Here is an 18,024-nt window from a genome sequence, read left to right on the forward strand (position 1 = left end):
CTGGCGAGAGCCATGTGATTTCCTGAACTGCACCCAGTTCCCTGATCCCCAAGTCCTCAGGAGATGGGGCTCTCTTTAGACTGGGGCCTGCTGGGGGTGGACTTGAACAATGCCCAGTCCTATGCTTCATTTGCGCCACAGCAGGACTAGTTGATTTTTTAGGCCCATGTAGTACATCAAGCCACGCTTGTGTAATATTCTGGCATGGGAAAAAAGGTGCTGTGCTGCCTAGGCAAGACCTGCAATGCCTGCTCTACACAGCCAACTGGAGTGCCCCTTAGGCTCCCATGCTGAACCCTTGTGTTGCTGCTTCTCATGGGAAACATCCCAACTGAAAATCCTGGCATGGGATATGGGCAGCCATGGTAGGTTCCACCGGGAGACCAGAGGGCCTGGAGGTGAGGGCCAGGGTGGCGCTTAGTGCATTTGCACCACAAATAAAACACTGTCAATACTGCATTACAACCCTGCACTCCCAGTGCCTCTCCAGCCCCAGCTCCAGGACATCCCCTGCATCAGCACAACCATTTCATGCTCAACATCACAGATGGGTAGGGTGGGCATCATGGAGGACAGTCCAGTTGTCCTCTGTCCTCTACTGATACGAAACCGGATGCCTTTATGCCCTCTATTTTTCTCTTCAAGAGAAAAATAGAGGGCATAAAGGCATTGGGTTTCATATCAATAGAAGACAGATGACAGAGTAGCAGAAAAACAGAATGTCCTCTATGATGGCCACCCTCAGATGGGTCAGCTGGGCAGTCAGGGCTAACTCTGGTAGCATGAGATCCTCACACAAAGAAAGGTGTTGGAGGAGGAGCAGCCTGGGCAAGAGAGTTTAAGCAAGGAGTTGGGGAGTGACAGGGGCCAGGAGGTAGTGAGACAAAGGGCTTGTGGCTCAGACAAATGCCCCCACATCACTTTTAGTCTGTAGGAGAAGTGGGGTCGCCCTCTCCCCCAGCTCCCTGGCCCCACTCATACCTCAGCTTGTCTTCACTGAGATGATCGATGTTCAGAGGTTTGCGCCGTTCACTGAGGATCTTCTTCTTCTTCTCCCGCTCTGTTTGCTTCTTCCCACTCTTCTTCTCTGTCTGAAGTCACCACCAGTGAGTCAGAGTCAGACAGAGTTACCTCCACCCGGCGCTGGCTCTCCTCCCCCAGTGAGCCCCAACAGGCCTGGGGACAGGGAGGTTGTAAAGGGATGCCTAGCTGGATGGAGAGTCTCTCACCCACATCTGCCTTGCTCCACCAGCCTGGTCCCAGATGCCCCTGTGCTATAAGCCTGGTCTAAGAGCTGGGACTAAGCAGGCCTGGCTTCTATGCCCAGCTCTGCCAGGGATCTGCTGTGTGATCCTGAGCATGGCCATTCTTCTTTTCTGTACCCGTGTTCCTCTTGGCTGTGAACTTTTTGGGCAATGATTGATTCTCCTTGTGTATGACTGGGCACTACCCAGCACGCAGGCCCATAGCCGAGGTGGGGTCGTTATGGTGGTAAAATACCAATAAGAATGGTTTGTCTCCCTTGAAACCAGTGGTTCTCAACATTTTTAGCCTCAAGACACCCTTAATTAGACTCAAAGCAGCTCTTGGGAAATGTAAGTTCTTCGTTTTCACTTGTTTTTTGACTACAGAAAAAGAATAGAGCAATTCTTCTGTTGCAAGAAACTCAGAAAGACCACTGCGGGTCAGAACGTTTTTAAAACAATGAACTGCTATTTGAAATCTCTGGGTTTATCTTGTGAATCTTGTTTGCACACCTAACAGTGCTAACATGGCATGGCACCCCGTGGCACCCTTGAAAAGGTCTCAAGGCACCTCAGGGTGCCACAACACACTGGTTGGGAATCACTAGGGTTATCATACGTCTTGGGTTTTCCCAGACATGTGGGGTCCTCCCATCTCCATCCAGGCTTTTTTTTTAAATATCAACAAATGTCCAGGATTTTGGTCTGCTCTGCACTGAAGTTTTTCCCAGCACTTCCCAGCTTACAAGGAGCTACTTGGGGGCTGGGGAGAGTGGGGGGAGTGCAACTGGAGACAGGGGGCACCACGTGCTCTGCACGTGCACAGGCACTTGGCTAGCATGCAGCTAGGCAGGGTGGTGGGACCAGCCCTGGCACCTGGATGCAGGTAACTCTATGGGGGCATGGGCTGGCAGCACCAGGGCTGGTGCCTGTGCTTGCAGGGGCAGGGCAGCTGGGAGATGCTGCAGGGCTGGAGGAAGCAGGGGGCTGTAAATCAGGAATGAGGGGCACTGGCAGGGCTGGGAAGGGGGGCTGTGGTTTGGGAGTAAGGGGCAGCAGGGGGGGCTGAGGACTGTGGGTCAGGGGTGCTGGGCAATGCCAGGGAGCTGGCAGCACCAGGGGCCTGCAGGTCAGGAGTGAGGGGTATCAGCAGGGATGGGGGAGTTGTGGCTTGGGAATGAGGGGCACCAGCATGGTCTGGAGGGCAGGGTACTGTGGGTCGGGATTGAAGGGCAGCAGCAGGGCTGGGGGGGATCTGCCTTGGGAGTGAGGGGCAGGGGCAGGGCACGGACATATCACTGCCCCCCCAATCATATTACCCTTCTTCCCCACAGATGTCCATTTTTAAAACTAAAAATATGGTAATCCTAGGAATCAGTGCACTACACAATGGCAAAAAGGCACTTGATAAACCACAAAGGAGACAGACCCTTTGCTCAGACAGTAACGTCACTGAACAAAACTGAAAGAAAGACCTAGGGCCTTGCCTACAGGCCATGCTGCACTGTATGTGGGAGGTCTTCAGCCAGAGCCTGGGGATGGGAGCAAGAAAGGCCCGTAACAGGCCAGTACTGCTTAGGGAGTTGGGAGAGCAGGCGATGCTGCTCCATGTTATGTGAGATGCTGCAGCAATGAGCTTAAAGCCTAGTCAGCAAGTGATGTCTACACAGCTGCGGGGCCCATTTCTCCGGGGATGTTAGCAGCTCCCACGAGGCCCTCACAGCCATTTACCTTCTGCAGGTAGCCCCCAAAATGCAGCATGTTGGAGAAAGCCTTCTTCTTCCTGGCGTCCTCCTCAGCCTTCTTCCTGGCCTCCTCTTCCTCTTTGCGAGCTTTCTCTTCCTGCCAGAGTGGAACCAGAATTAGAGTGTCTGGAGAAAAGCTGGAGGAGGAGAGGGAACTCACTGCTACCCTGGCCCCTGAAGGTTTATTTGAACACTAACCCACCCTGACCCTCCTTAGCTGCAAGCAGCATAGCCGAAAGCTGCAGCCTGGCAAAAGGGCCACGATAGACTGTCGGGCTTCCCTATGCCATGGCTGGCCAGTGCCTGGGTGTGCACTACCTTTGGGCTCCACCATCTAGGAGCATCACCTATGGGCTCTAACCTCCCCCATCTAGAAAGGGAGTCACTATAATTTGAGAAGTAATAACATAATCTAATCCTGTTGGGAAGAATCCCAGCCTTAACCCGAGCCCAGCTCCCCTGTTGGGATATGGTAGGGGGCTGGGAGACAGGACACTCACAGCCACACGGGCCTGGCGCTCCTTCTCCCGTTCACTGCGGATCCGCTGCTGCTCAGCCCGCTCCGCTCGCCGCTGCTCCTGGGTGGGAAGAGCAAGGCATCAGAATAAAGACACCCAAGGGAGCCTGCTGCAAGCGCTTTCCTGGCTGCAAATGCCTGGGGTGCAGCCTGGGCCAAACAAGCTGTTTTCTGGGTCAACACAGTACTGCATTACCAGTGCCCCCTGCATGAACATCCTGACCAGATGCAGCTGGGGGGTGAGTGCGGGAACAGCCCACTACCTGGGGTCCAAATAATCGGGACTATAGACCCATAGAAAGTTAGGGCTGGAAGGGACCTCAGGAGGTCATATCTAGTCCAACCCCTGCTCAAAGTAGGACCAGCCCCAACTAGATCATCCCAACCAAGGCTTTGTCTAGCCAGGTTTTGAAAATCTCCAAGGGTGCAGCTTCCACCTCCTGTCTGGGTAAGCTGGTCCAGTGTTTTACTACCCTGCTAGTGAGACAATTCTTCCAGGTGGGATTTTCTCAATTCTGGGCTCCAGATACACCTCACTCTGACATTGGCTCCCTGTCTCCCAGGAAGCTGGGTCTGCTTCAGCTTTCAACTTCCAACATTATTAAGGCCCAATCCTGCTTCTAGTGCCTTTGTCGGGAGAATAATGTCCCTTCATTGGGGGAGGCAGGGGTGGTGCGGGGGGTGGACGACCAAGAGCTCCAGCCTTACGATTCTGTCCTTGAGGAAGATCAGCTCCTCCTCTTCCTTCTTCCGGTTCTCAAAATGAGCTTCAATCAGGGCCTGCAGTTCATTCAGGTCCTTCTCCATGCGTTTGCGGTGAATGTCCTGCATGGTACGTGGAGCTCAGTCAGATATTGCCACCCCCTCTGGGATCCACAGCAACCTGAGCACTGTGGGGCCAGGTCAACCCCAGGACAAGACGATGAGCCAGCAGGCAGTGCTGGCTATATGCCCAGGGAGAGATGGCAGACATGGACCTGCATGTACTGGGTAAATACCAAGAGGTATTGGCAGCTATAGCAGTGCGAAGTGGGCTGGGTAAATACTCAGAGGGATGGAGGGAAAGGACCCCAAGAGAGCTTGTAGACTACTCTCTTCTGTATTTGCATCCCTTCATGGGCATGTGCAATTAAATCTAGTGCCAACCTGCTGGCCACCGCACTGAATGCCACTACTGACCCACAGAGCAGTCTGGGACTCGTTAGACATCCACTACTCACATCAAAGTCCACTTTCTCCCCATCTGGGATCTTGGGGGGCACCAGGTTTGTCATGAACAGTCTAGAAATGAAGACAGAAGAATAAGGGGGGCAAGCCTAGGCCAGTCTAAATGCTGCGGTACAGGGACTGGGGATGGCTGGTGACCTTTCGGGCAACTTGACTCAGCACACTTTTATTTAGGAGCCTCACTTTCTTCCATACCAATGTTTAAATTCTTTCTCAGGGTTCATGCGTTTTGCCTGCCTGACTTTGGATGAACATGACTAATTGCCTCTCTCTGCTGACGGTTCTGGGAAACTTTAATCGCGTGTTCAGGGCCATAACCTCATCACAGCTGGATAAGTGTGCCCTATGCGTCCCTTTTCCAACTCTAGCTGGGAGAAACTTGTTTGGGGTTGATCTGACATCCAGACAGTACACCACTATGGAGCGCTACAGGAGACACTAGTCTGTATATGTGAATTCATTTGTGTGTTTGGGGGTTTCATTGCCTATTAGCTTCCTAGCGTTGTCAGGTGTCTGGGGGTCTGGATGCCTCACGGATTGGGATTTTAGAGAAATATCAGGGATTTATGGACTGTAATCCCGCAACAATCAGCGAGAAAGAATTTGGCCTTACACAGGGAAAAGTGTTGAAGCTTTTAGCCAGTTAAAAAATCTGACCAAAAAGCTCATCAAGCCCCTGTCACACAGAGGGCTTGTACCAGTTCTCAGCACAGGAGGATACGTGCTTGAGGCTGCCAGCTAGGGTGCAATAGTGGTTGTGGGTTGGATTTTATATTTTAGCCACATTTTTCAAGGCCAATGAGGTTCCCCACTTCATTCCTCCGGGGCCACCAAAGGGCAGGAGGAACCTCAAATCACAACCAAATGGGGCTGGCTTGGAGCCCTCCACTCAGAAGTAAATGGCTCTGTGTCCTCTTGCTAGTCCCCAGTGCTGCTTAGCTCCCCAGTGTCCATGCCTTCATGGCCTCAGTGAAATATAGGCAGGGAAGGTGGGGCTGCAATTTAACTATGGGCAAAATTCCCCCTATGGACAAGACAGAGAAAAGCACAGGTGCTGCAATTCTCTGGAGGCATGGTTTTTCCAGGGCTGTCTCAGGCTCCTACCCACAGCTCTGCACAGGGCCAAGTCAGGTGTGTGCACATGACAGGTACAATGACAGGAGTTCCCAGGGCACAGCTAAGGGCAGGGCCTCACAAGTCTAGAAAACAGATGCAGCCTTTCAAAGGAAACATGAGGGGACCATGCTGTGGTCAACTGAGATGAGCATAAGCTGTTAACGAGCATTGGTATTATATCTGTCCTGAGGGTTTTGGCAGAGACTTTACTAGGCCAGTTCCTTCAAAAAAAAAAAAAAAAAAAGCAATAAAAGGTTTTGGAGGCAAACATCTCCCTCTTTAGCTCTGGAGGAGGCATACTGGCACCAAGTTACAAATATGGGAATCTTAACAGCACGCTCCAACACAATATTTGGAAGCTCCAGTCAGCACGTGTCCCTATCCTATACAGCAGGGCTGTCACACTGGTTTGGTCCCCTGGGCCAGATCTGGACTGCAGGACTCTCCATGGAAGGGAGGTAATATTGTCCTACATATAATAGAAACAGAAGCACAAGGAAAGGAGCCGTTTGTCTGGAACAGATAGGTAGCACAGCTGGGACTAAAGACCACCAAGTATTCTGGCTTTCAGCTAAGCCCCCTGGCTACTAGACCATGTTGTCTCATGCATTAAGATGCCCACATCAGAAAGACAGAGTGCTTTTGCAGGAGGCTCAGAACTGCACAATCCTTACAATGGCTGCAGGCTGCTGCAGGTCCTTATGGAAAGGCATTTTTGTTCAGACCCATCTCCTTAGAGCCTGCCCACGCGAGAAGAGATTCTGATGGACCTGAGTATTCCCATTCCTACTGCTTGTGTTTCCATCCAAAACCCTTTTGTTCTGCTGAACCCCTCTGAAATGAGAACATTGCCCCTGCCCCAAGCGCAGCAGCAGCCTCTTTCCTGCAACAGTCAGCAAAGCATAGTGCATGTGCCTCTACCGCAAGTCAGTGCACACCCCAGCCATGGTTATGGAGCAGTATTACCAGAAGAGCTTAGAAAGCTGAGCCTACCTGGAGACACTAGGTAAGGTTGTGGCCAAGTGATGGGGTACAGGGACAGGGAGTGGGAGGGGAGGAGAGGAAAGAACAGGAGAAGGTTTAGAAGGACGTGGCCTTCCCGTGGGCCCGCAGAACCCCGTCTTCACTTGCTCCTTCTATCTGCCAGGACTCCCAGAGGTTCATAGGATGTTCCCATCCATGTTCCTGCCTGTGTGGGAGGATCCAGGCAGACAGCTGTCTCATGAGAGATGCTCAGATGGCTCCAAGAGGATGCCAGTGCTCTGGCTGCACTGAGGAATGTGCAGGAGGCTCCGATTGCACCAGGAATGCGCAGATGCTTTCCAAGCGCCGCAGCCAGCAGGGAGGCTTCAGCTGTGCCAACAAGCATGCTTGATGCCCCTGAGGCTCCAGTCCCGGATTTGGCCTTCCTGCTCCTGTTCTCTTTCTTTAGTTTCCTTTCTCCCCCCTCTTCTTTTTCTGTTTCTCCCCTCCCCCCTGCAAAATCTCAAGCTACCTGCTTCTCTTCCACGTTCCTTTTCTATAGTTTTCTAGCCCCGCTCCTCAACCCCTTTGCTATGCCCGAAGTCTACATACACTATGTTGCACTGATTTCACTGCACAGAGCCTTGCTCTGTAGCAGAGAAACCCAGTTCCAGGCATCCCACCCATCCTGCTAGACAAAATGCAGTTCCACTTACTTGGGCCTTGGTTTTGCCTCCTCTGCTGCTCCGTGGGAACAAAAGAGAAACACAGTTAGTGGCACAGAGATCTTTGTCTCCCACCTGGATTTGAATGCTGGGGAGGGGACAGTGCTTCAAGTTGTCCTTGCTCCCTCTTGTACAGCAACTTGCAGCTCCTGGAGAGCTGCAGCTAAGCCTACTGCAAGAAGTCATCTAATGAGGCATCAGACCATCAACTTAAGACAATAGATGGGCCCAGGCTGCCAAATTCAGGCCCCAGTTCCAATTCCACCTGCACTCTTCAGATCCTGGAGGTCGGGTCGGACTCTTTTCCTACTGCCTGTATTAGGATCGGAGCTGGCTGGAGCAGTGTCTCCTTGCTATCCCACCCTTTGCCCAGCTAGTGTGGGTTGTGCATACAATCATGTAGTGCAGGAGCACGGGGGAAGTGCATCCCTTCCATAAGCCAGCACAGGTGATGGCACTAGCAGGGAACACAGCAGGTTTGCTGGTTAAGACCTGGTAAAGAACACCTAACCTAACAGGAGGTTGGGGCTTGCAACTCCAGTCCAACTGCTTGGTTTGCCAGAGTGAAAGCACCTGAATGGATGTGGTAGCCAGTGGGCCATCCTCTCTGTAGCACTACAGTGACGGCACTTGGCTCATGGGACCCAGGAAAAAGTTCAGGCACCTCAGTGACAGGGAGCATTTATAGCCCCTCATACTCCTGCCCCTGCCTTTTGTGAACATGGATGATGTCTCACTCCTTCCCCTAGCCTCCTGGGGCACCGGGCAGGACAGTACATTACCTTCCCCAGGCTCCTGCTCTCCACCTGTAGGAACACAAAATATTAGGTCCTGGCCACCTGCCCTAGCTGCACCTTTGTGGCTGACCAATGCCAGTCCCAACACATGTTTCCGTTCTGCATGGGAAGCTACCTTGGTGTCAGCCTCTCTTGTAGGGTGAGTCAGCTTGGATGCCTGTTTTTCCCCAGATTATTTTAAGTGCCTCCACTTTGGGTCTTTGGGATACCTTAGGTCTCAATGCTGAGCAAAAAGTGCTTTATCAGGTGACCCCTGAAGGGCCTGTGGGAGTTTGTTCGGCACATATATCATGCTTCTGTACCTGTCCCATTTCAGCTTCCATGCTCTAAGAGTATTGCGGGCGATGGTAGGAGGGTGGGGCAAAAGGTTGGGGTCATAAGCTTCAATATAGCAATCTACAAATGGAGCTAAGACAGTTACTACATGCGCTTCCTTCTAGGCAAGGCAACAGAGCCACAGGGATCTCAATCCTTGGGCTTTGCAGAGGCTTATGACAACACATCCTTCATGTGACATCTTGGGGCCCAACACTGCATCCCTCATCTTCTCTGACATGGCTGGGAATGCTCCATCATCTTGCAGGGAGCATGTAGTGGTTTGCAGGGCGGTTTTTTTGGTCCTTGCATTTTCCTTTGAGCACTGAGGGCAGCCGCACCCTAAAGACAGACCTGAAAATTGGATGTGGGATGAAACCATGCCTTTCAGTGGGGCTTCAATTAGACCCTCCAGATTCCCACCAGAATAAGACCTGGCTCCTTCCAAGGGCTTCTGTACCTCAGACCAGTTTTTCCTTTGCCTTGCTAGCACCTGAACTCTGAAAGCAGAAGAATTTCTCCTCTCTTCATTTGAGTGAATTCCTCCTTGGACAGCACAAAAGTATCTCTGTAGTGCCAATGGGCTATATGCCACATGCTGGCTCTCTCCATGTGCATGCGGGGAAGGGTGCTGCACAGGGGGGCAAAGGTTGAGCGTCTCGCACCACATAGGTCAGAAACTGTGCGAGTAGCAGCAGTTAAATTTAACCCTGAAAATCTAAGTGGTATGAATCATGTTTGCCTAAGTGGAGTGAAACAGGGACCATGCAGGCCAAGAGGAAAATACTCCTATTCTCCCACTTGCTTTACCTTCTTCTGCTTCCTTAGCTTCATCTTCATGTTCTATTTTAAAAGCAGAAAGGAGAATTCAATCAGAGACTCGCACAGAAGCACATTCCCCCAGCAAGGGCCCTGTGGTATTCCTAGCATGCTTCTCATAGCCACTGTGGAGTGTGCTTGCATTGCTGAGATTTTGCTACTGAGGAATCCTCATGAAGGCAGCTCTGTACCACCTCAGGGGGAGACCTGGTGCTTTGGCCAGCTTCAGAGGGGCCTGACGGTTTTTAATCTTTGGCACAGACATTATACTTTAGCTTTAAGTCTGGAAATGAACATGCTGAGGAAAGTCTCAGGCCTTTGAGTGCTGGAAAGATGCCAACTCTCTTTTCTTATTTGTCTTATTTTAAGTGTAGATGGTTGGTTTTGTGCTGGGACAGAGATAACGTAGTGTCGCCCCCCGAATCTAAAGGCAGAGAGCTTTTCACACTGCTTGGCACTGAGTTGCCTTGGCTCTTAACACCAGTATTCTGCTCAGGGCATTGGAGATATGAAGAATTTCACACTCAAGCACAGCCACGCTAAGGAAACCCTGACCTCAGATCTAGCCCTCATAAAACACCTACTCCACTGGCTTGAGCATTGTACTATTGGTACAGCCCCAGCTTGACTGACTGGCTCTCTAGCTCAAGCTGGAGAGTTTCCTGCTTTTAGCTCGGTTAGTCCCTGGAGCTGACCAGTCTGGTCACCATTGCACAAACTAATAGGTGCACAAAGTGACAGGAATAGTGAGAACCTAGGCTGTACCCTGGGGGAGTTTGTCTTTTCTTGGAAAGGGCTGATTCAGCCCATTCCTCCTTGCCCAGTAGAAGCAGGTAGCTGGGGAGCCACTAGACGCTGGGAGCATCTCTGATGCACAAATCCTCCCAAGGCTCCCTGTCAAGTGGTGCACTGGGGAAACCCATGGGTAGGAACATGACTTGAGCTGCACACTTGTACAAGGCAGTAAGACCTCCCTAATCCAAGCTACCAGTGGGCGTGTCTACACATGGTTTGACATGTGCCTAAATTTAATTCACATTAGCCTAATGCGCATTAAGGCAATTTAGGCACATGTCTACACATGCACATGCTAAGGTGTATTAATGTGTGTGTGCGGACCTAAAGTTAGTCCCAAGTCAATGGACACATACTGCGTTAATGTGCATTAGTGCATCCACACATTCGCAAATGCGACTTAGCTATTTGTGCATACTTTTAATACCTGTTTTATGCAGGTTCCAATTTAGGCTCAAATAGCCTAAAATCACCATTTTGAAGGCGCATTAAGGGTGTGTACATGTAGACACACACTCTTAATGCACCTTAAATTAGGCTAATGTGCATTAAATGCGCTTGTGTAGACACACCCAATGGTTAGGGAATGGCAGAGTAAGGGCTTCATTTCTCTCAGTTATCAGACCAGAAATAGCACAGTGGCAAAAGTCTCCTCTTTGATGTCAGCTACAGTATTCTGTTTGTTTTAAATATGCTCAATCCTGCAAAGTGCTTACAGCAACCACCCTCAACTCTCACTGCTTACAAGTTGGCTGTGGGTGCAGCTCAGTCTTTAACATCAATGCACTGTTTGCTACACATATGAGGGTGAGCAGAACTGGGACATAGTATTGGCCCAGAACCCAAGGGAATGGGTTGATGGCCAGAGATCTTAAACACCCAGAGATTGGAACCAGAGATGAGCTCTGAAAACAGCCCAGAGATCAGTCAAACCATTGAACATTGCAGCCAGCCAGAGCCAGCTGGGCAGAGAGCAGTCTTTCAGCAGCTCCACCACATACCTTCAGCCCTGGTTTCCTCAGCCTCCTCTTCCACCTCCTCTATTTGCTCTTCTTGTTCTGCAGAACAATGTGCAGGATGAGATGAGCAACTGAGGCTCCCAAAGGCTAGCTAATATCATGCAACCCATCCTAGGGAGCTGACCATGGGAGTGACAGAGACAAGAGACAGGGGCAAGGGAAAGGCAGTGGGGCCATGGAAGACGGACTGGTAATGGTTCAGATCAGGGTTGTCCAACTGATGGCTTGCAGTCTGCATCCAGCCCATGAGGGTCTAATGTGTCCCCTCTCCTCCCCACCAGGCTCCTGTCCAGCCGCCACTCCACTCACTACTTCTGCTGCTGTGGCAGCTGGGGTTTCTGGGGCAGGGCAGCATCTTGGGACGGGGCCCAGCAAACCCACTGCCTGCATGGCATTAGATGAGGTGTGGAGGCTCATGCTGCCTGTACAGTGTGGCAGGGGGACTTGAGCTGCTCACACGGAGGGGTCCCAGGGAGCCCCCATGGAGTGTGACCCCTACTGCATGAGGCTCATGAAGTTGGCAGCCAGGGGCCTGCAAGTGGAATGGTATGCAGCCCCCAGCTGCTCAGAAGCTGGACAGCCCTGGTTCAGGTACACAAGACCTTCCCCTAAACCTCTACCCCAAATCCATGGTTCGCATTTTTATCCCTCATTTGCATGATTCTATCCATGTCAGATTTCCAACATGAATAGGAGTGGCCACGTGCTATCATGGGATGCCCCAACAGCATTTCCAGGGGCCTGTCATGGCTACCACAGGGCCAGCTGAGTCTAGGTTCATCACTCCTCAAGGCAGGAAAGAACAACACATGAAGGAAACATGTGGGGGCAGGGAAGGGGACAATTTCATTGCTCTCCTCTGCTGTCCTCAGTCAAATGAAGAGATACCAGTGGGCACTAAAAGTGGTGGCCTTCAGCCATTAATTCGACAATCTTATCTTGCTCTCTATTTATAGTACTGTAATATCTTTCCACTGGAGGAAGCAGCACTGCAACAAGAGTACTCTGGTACCATGCAAGAGCAAGGGCTACTGGGGTCAGTGGCTCCTTGAAGGGACATGAAGGACTGGCAGCCCCAGGAGAAGAGTAAAAGAAACACAATGAAGGAAGCAAATACTAGATGAATTTGGCAATGGGATGAGAGTTAAACACAGGAGACCAGAATGGATTCACAAGGCATATCAAGCAGGACTGAAAGAGGGAGAGGAGACGATACAACAAGGAACAACAGAGGAGCGATGGGGATAAGAGAGAGGTCACATTCCAAATGACGGGAGATAGAAGCATGTAGGCGTATAAGTCAACCCATGGACATTCCTTATGTACAATGTTGGCAAGCAGTAGAGAAATGAGATTTAAAAAAAAAAAATTACTACCGTCTTCCTCCTCTATCCATTCTTCCTCTTCTTAAACGTGGGAAACGTGAAAGGAATAGTGAAAAAAGTTAAATATCTTGAAGCTGTAAAGAATCTAGCTAAAGCGTCCTCTAAGAAGACGACTGGTATTTCATTGATTTGTTTCACGGTTCTGTATTCTCTAGGTTTCTTAGTGCTTATCATATTCTGCCATGCAGGTGTAGCCCAGATGTCAATGAAGTCATAGAGGAATAAAGCTTTTTCTACCATAATTCACTTTGCATACGCACACTCGCACACGTGTGCCCACACAAACCTATGCATCTCTGCTCACGTAAGTATAGGCATGCACATGTACTCACACTTCCACACATACTGTCAGTCACATGCCCTCCAGCAATTGCAGAAAAATCTACAAGATGCACCCGTTTTTAGTTTCTTCATTATTCTGAAGCAGCAGCAGGTTCATGCTGGACTGTCGTTCAGACAAATCAGTCACAACTCCAGCCTCCATTTAGTTATCATGTTGGCCTCGGTACTGCAGACAGACACGAGCTGGAAAAGCTTGGAATCCTGATTTTTTCCCCTAGTGCTCAGATTGGAGAATTTAGCTCTTGCCTGTCTCCGTGAGCAATAATCAATAAAGTGAAGGCCATATGTAAACTCCCTAAGACTTTAGATAATACTGTTCAATGTTGGAGGGCTGAACTAGGACACAAATGGCCAGTGTATATTGTACCACCTTCACACAGGGACAAGTTTTACCTCAGCCAAACATCAGCTGAAATAAATCTGCTTGAAAATGGAAAGAATAATCACAGGTCCTTTCTCTACAGTATTTATGCATCCTTCTCCATCTGCGCTTAAGGAATAGTTCACCCACCCTAAGTCACTCAACAAAAAGAAAATGAAAGCATTTCTCTAAGCCAAAGTATATAATGAAGTGATAGTCCTCCTGTCCCTCCAACCAGCAGTGAAAGACCTACCTTCCTCAATATAGTCCTCTGTAGAAAAAGAAAGCGGGAGGGGAAGAGAGACATAAACAGGTTATTGAGATTTCACTGACCATTTTAAAGGTTCGATCTGTCCTGATGGGAGTGAAGAGGCTCCAGATCACCTTACCTTCTTGCTCCCTGCAAGGCAGAACAAAAAACCCATCAAATCAGAATGACTGGCTACGCCCTGACATGCTGTGTCACTCATTGGTGCATTAGTCCTCCCACAGCTAACTCAGTCTCCCTCATTGAGACATTTTTGCCCCTATTGCTATAGGACAGCAGAGATAGGATGGACCACATCTGAATCCAGGTCCAAACTTTCCCCAGTTCTGTAGGGTTTGACCTATATCTACCACTAGGGCCTAAGTGTTGGTAAAGAGAGACACAAAATCAAAACTTTAAAATCAAATGAAATCAAGGCTTTACATTTCATAGGAGAGACAGACCGCAGGGACTGCATCTGGGAAGATCCACCTTTCAATTCACAGCTGTCACTGATTCCCAGTGTGACCTAGGGTAAGTCATTTGATCTCTTTTTTGGGCCTTAGCTCCCCCACCTGTACCATAGTGATAATATTCCTCCCCTTCTTCAACTCTGCTTCTCTTGCTTATTTGCACTGCAAACCCTTCAGTGCATGGAGTGAGCTTCTGGCTGTGTGGCTGAACAGCCCAACGCACAACACTTCTCTAATCTCAGAGGGGGCCTTTAGGCACTTTTGTAATACTGTGTTTAAAGTAAGCATGACTTTTCCCCCAGAATGACTTCAGTCTGGTTGGTGATTCTTGACAGGGCCCTGTAATAAGTAGAACGGGCTCTGCATGGGACAACATGGGCTTAGAGAAAAAGCATTTCACTCAGCATTGAAGCTGTGAGACGGCTGGCATTTGAAAACAGGACTCTTACTCTTCATATTCTTCAGTGATTCCTCTGGAATCGGACATGTTCTGTGATCTGCCAGAAAGGAATTAAGAGCGAGTGTTAGAAGCTGCAGTAAGAAAATGGCCTCCCAGTCAGCCCTTCGTCATCAGAGATACAAGAACAGAATTTCTGTGTCCCTAGGATGAAGTCAGCCTGAATGCCAGCAGTGCTGAGATAATGTTTTCTGAGCCCACCCTCCCCCTTCTCTGGCTCAACAACAAAGCTTTTTTTAAATAGGAGTCAGGAGGTTAGGAATAGCATCACCCAGCACTGATAACTTTAAGCTCCGGCCCTGTGGACAGTTTGTAGCCACTTCTCTGATCAGCTAGGAGACTTCTCGGCTGTGTGGAGGGTGGGGCAATACTTTACTGCCCTAAGGTTTCTAGTATTAAAGGCTGCCCCTTCTGCTTAACCAAAAGTTAGTCTTCTGTGGAGTCAAAGAAATGCCATGGAATTGACTTGGTCATTGCAGGGAACATCAGGGTTAATCCTGCCATTCCTACCCTGAATTTGAGCTGTTCCCTTGATGTGTCCTTTTTCTTTATCTTGGCTCCTAACTCCCTGTCTTGGGCTTATTAAGAGTCACCAGTTGCTCAAGCCTCCTGCAATCTTATACCCACAACTATTCAGACACAAAATATATGAAATCTCTGTAATAATTCATGTCCTAACTTTCCAAAGACTCATAGACTTTAGCAGTTTCTGGCTGGGAGGGGGATGTCTCTAGACTCAGCCCTGTCTACCCTAGTACACCCAGCCAGTGGGCAGTGCTGGGAACTGAGAGTCAGTGCTCCTGGGCACTACTCCTGGCTCTGCTGCTGACCTGTTATGTGACCCTGGGCAAGTCACATAACTCCTCTTTGCCTCAGTTTCTACTTCCATAAAATAGAGACAATAAAGCACCTTACAAAAGTTAGCTCATTATTTCCTCCAGCAAAACGTGGGATAGAAATGCAAATTACTATTATCATTAGAGTATGATATCTCTTCAGTAACCTGGCCTCTATTCTGTCTGGTCTTTATATTTGCTCAAAATACTATTGAACATAGTCAGAAACTATTGATCACCATGGCATGTAAGTCAGTCTGAGGACCTAAAGGAGAGACAACCCAAGCCTACCGATACAGCATAAGGAAACATCTAGGAAAAGAGCAGCAGGTGGGGATGGGGAAGTGAGCAGTATAGGCACTGCAGGCTAAAGGTCCACAGCTGATATTAGATTCACCAAGCATCTGGTTACACCAGAGTTAACAATCTGAAGAACAGCTAGAAATGGATACTGGTGATACCACCGTGCACCATCAAACTGTCTGCAAGTCCATCTGAATCCTTTCCACTTGGTGTTTCATGGTCAAATAAACTCCACAGTGAATTTCTACTCTAGCCTCCATTTCTGCTGGGTTCACACCAGATTCCATTAGCGAGCCTCATCTAACACCATTTCCTGAATCCTGTCTACCTCTCAGGACTTTGCCTCACCGAAACATTCCCAAAAGTCGAAGCAGCTGCTTAGTCTAGCCAGAAGCTCAGTTTTGAATCAAACCCTCAGACTCAGTGAAACTTGGGTTTCACAAGGAAAGTTTCAGGCAGTTCTACAAATAACTTTCATGTGCAGAAGCACCTGTTCCCAAATCAGTTCTGCTATATATCACCTCTTATCAGATGTTTTGTAACAGCTGATGCTGGCTCCATGTGTTTGGTATTTTTTGCTTGTGCCAGATAGAACAGGCTTTATAATAATCTTATAAAGAACTTTATGAATTCAGATTCACGCACATCAAGGAGAGAAAGGGCCTAGTACACCATTTAGTTCAGTGCATGGTTGGTTCCTGGAGCACAGTGTATCTTTCAGGACTTAACCCAAACCAATTTTAAGGCTTCAGAGTGATGCATTCTCCAACACCCCCTTTGGGACTTTGGAGATGGGAACTCAACACCCAGGTATGCCAGTCTTCCTATCATCCAGTCTGTCAGTCCCATTAGTATTTAGACCGTGCCATAATTATATCACACATTCTAATAGAGGTGGCCACTAGGAAACTTTTCCTAACATTCAAACTAAATTTGAAATTCCTGACTCCATTCTGTTATTTGCAGTTCCCTCTTAGACGGGCAATAATATTTCCTGCCACTTCTTAGTGTTTCTATTCTTCAGCTTTGTATAGATGGCTCTTATGTCCTCATCCTTTAGCCAAACATTTTCTCTCAAGTCAAAACCCCTGCCAAGCCTGAGAGCTTGTTGGGCTAATATGATTAAATCATTTCTGTAGTTAATGAGACACAAAGGAGTGATGTGGCCCATGTCATATCTCATTGCCTTTGATGCCCCGGGCCCAATGACCAAGTGCTCATTTGCAGATTAGCCAATTAACCTTGAAGTCCTGCCTCTGAAACTTTAACTCATCATAACTGCCCTGCCCCCACCCCTGAATCTAGCTTTCAACTACTAGATTAACCAGCTCTGTACAATCTCTCTCACCAGGGGAGAGCGAAGACTCCATCTTAGTGAGAGTTGAGCAAATTTAATTCCCTAAATGCTGTTCATTTCTTTTAAATAAATTCTTTCCAGCTTCATTGACACCCCTTTTGTATTCACTTGCCACAAAATCCCAACCCACCATTTCCTGGAGGAGTCTCAGCAAACTGCACCTGTAGGTCAACACTGATGAATATTTAAGGAACGCAAATTTTGGACCATCTGTGCCAGAAACTTGATTCTAAGGAGTTCCATACATCTAACCAATGCACTGAAACATATCTGCACATCCAAGAAGCGCAAATCACCAAGATCAAATAACAGCTCACTGCAGAGAATGTATTATCCATAGATTACAATGTTTGCACAGAACTTTAATTAATGGGGCGGTTCCAAAGTATGAAAATAGTCAAGAAAGTCCTTGGAACACAAACAGAAAAATAAAAGCAGGATAAAGCATTTGGTATGAAACAGTGGTTTTCAAACGGTGTTCCCTGGAGCCCGGGGGCTCTGTGATGGGTCATCAGGGGGTTGGCAAAGAGACTGGGGGTAATGGCAGAGTGGGCTAGGAGGTGGTGTGCCACCATTGCTGGGCCAGGTCCCCTGGCTCCGTGTCAGTTGTTAGGATAGGGGTAGGAGTTGCACGGCAGAAGAAGTTCTATGAAAGGGTTCTGTCACTTTAGGAAGTTTGAAAACCACTGGTATCCTCCAATTTAGCTGTGATTTAATGGCTCATATGACCCTTTTGGGTCTGTCTGTTAGGAGGGCCCAATTTATTAGCACTGATCTGCTGTCCACCAATGCGAGGTCAGTTAGCACTTGATTGCCTACATGTACAATCACGTCACCTCAAATTCTGTCTGAGATTAAGTGGCTGATTGTATCCCTGCAGTTTTAGTGGTGCAGTGCTCATGGAAACTACCATGCCTGATGGACAGAAATGACTGTAGCAGGGTGCAGGGCCTGGACACAGTGGTGGTGGTGTGGCTGGAT

General features: G+C 49.0%; 1 protein-coding gene across 5 annotated transcripts in view; it reads right to left on the reverse strand.

The window, feature by feature from the left end:
• TNNT2 (troponin T2, cardiac type) overlaps positions 1 to 18,024 on the reverse strand; it is a 32,445-nt gene that overhangs the window by 8,477 nt on the left and 5,944 nt on the right. For 2 of the 5 annotated variants that reach the window (XM_019513805.1, XM_019513803.1), the window contains exons 2-15: positions 14,540 to 14,587; positions 13,760 to 13,770; positions 13,624 to 13,641; positions 12,659 to 12,688; positions 11,265 to 11,321; positions 9,460 to 9,492; positions 8,320 to 8,343; positions 7,529 to 7,553; positions 6,843 to 6,851; positions 4,727 to 4,787; positions 4,215 to 4,331; positions 3,490 to 3,567; positions 2,976 to 3,086; positions 982 to 1,091 (exon numbers count right to left, since the gene is read on the reverse strand). In XM_019513805.1, the coding sequence (XP_019369350.1) occupies positions 982 to 1,091; positions 2,976 to 3,086; positions 3,490 to 3,567; positions 4,215 to 4,331; positions 4,727 to 4,787; positions 6,843 to 6,851; positions 7,529 to 7,553; positions 8,320 to 8,343; positions 9,460 to 9,492; positions 11,265 to 11,321; positions 12,659 to 12,688; positions 13,624 to 13,641; positions 13,760 to 13,770; positions 14,540 to 14,577 (722 nt within the window). In that variant the 5' untranslated portion in view covers positions 14,578 to 14,587. The remainder of the gene's footprint in view (positions 1 to 981; positions 1,092 to 2,975; positions 3,087 to 3,489; positions 3,568 to 4,214; positions 4,332 to 4,726; positions 4,788 to 6,842; positions 6,852 to 7,528; positions 7,554 to 8,319; positions 8,344 to 9,459; positions 9,493 to 11,264; positions 11,322 to 12,658; positions 12,689 to 13,623; positions 13,642 to 13,759; positions 13,771 to 14,539; positions 14,588 to 18,024) is intronic. The other 3 variants (XM_019513804.1, XM_019513807.1, XM_019513806.1) reach the window with 3 other exon arrangements.

Source organism: Gavialis gangeticus, unplaced genomic scaffold (assembly GCF_001723915.1).
Source record: "Gavialis gangeticus isolate Ggan-Ray unplaced genomic scaffold, GavGan_comp1, whole genome shotgun sequence".
NCBI lineage: Eukaryota > Metazoa > Chordata > Crocodylia > Gavialidae > Gavialis > Gavialis gangeticus.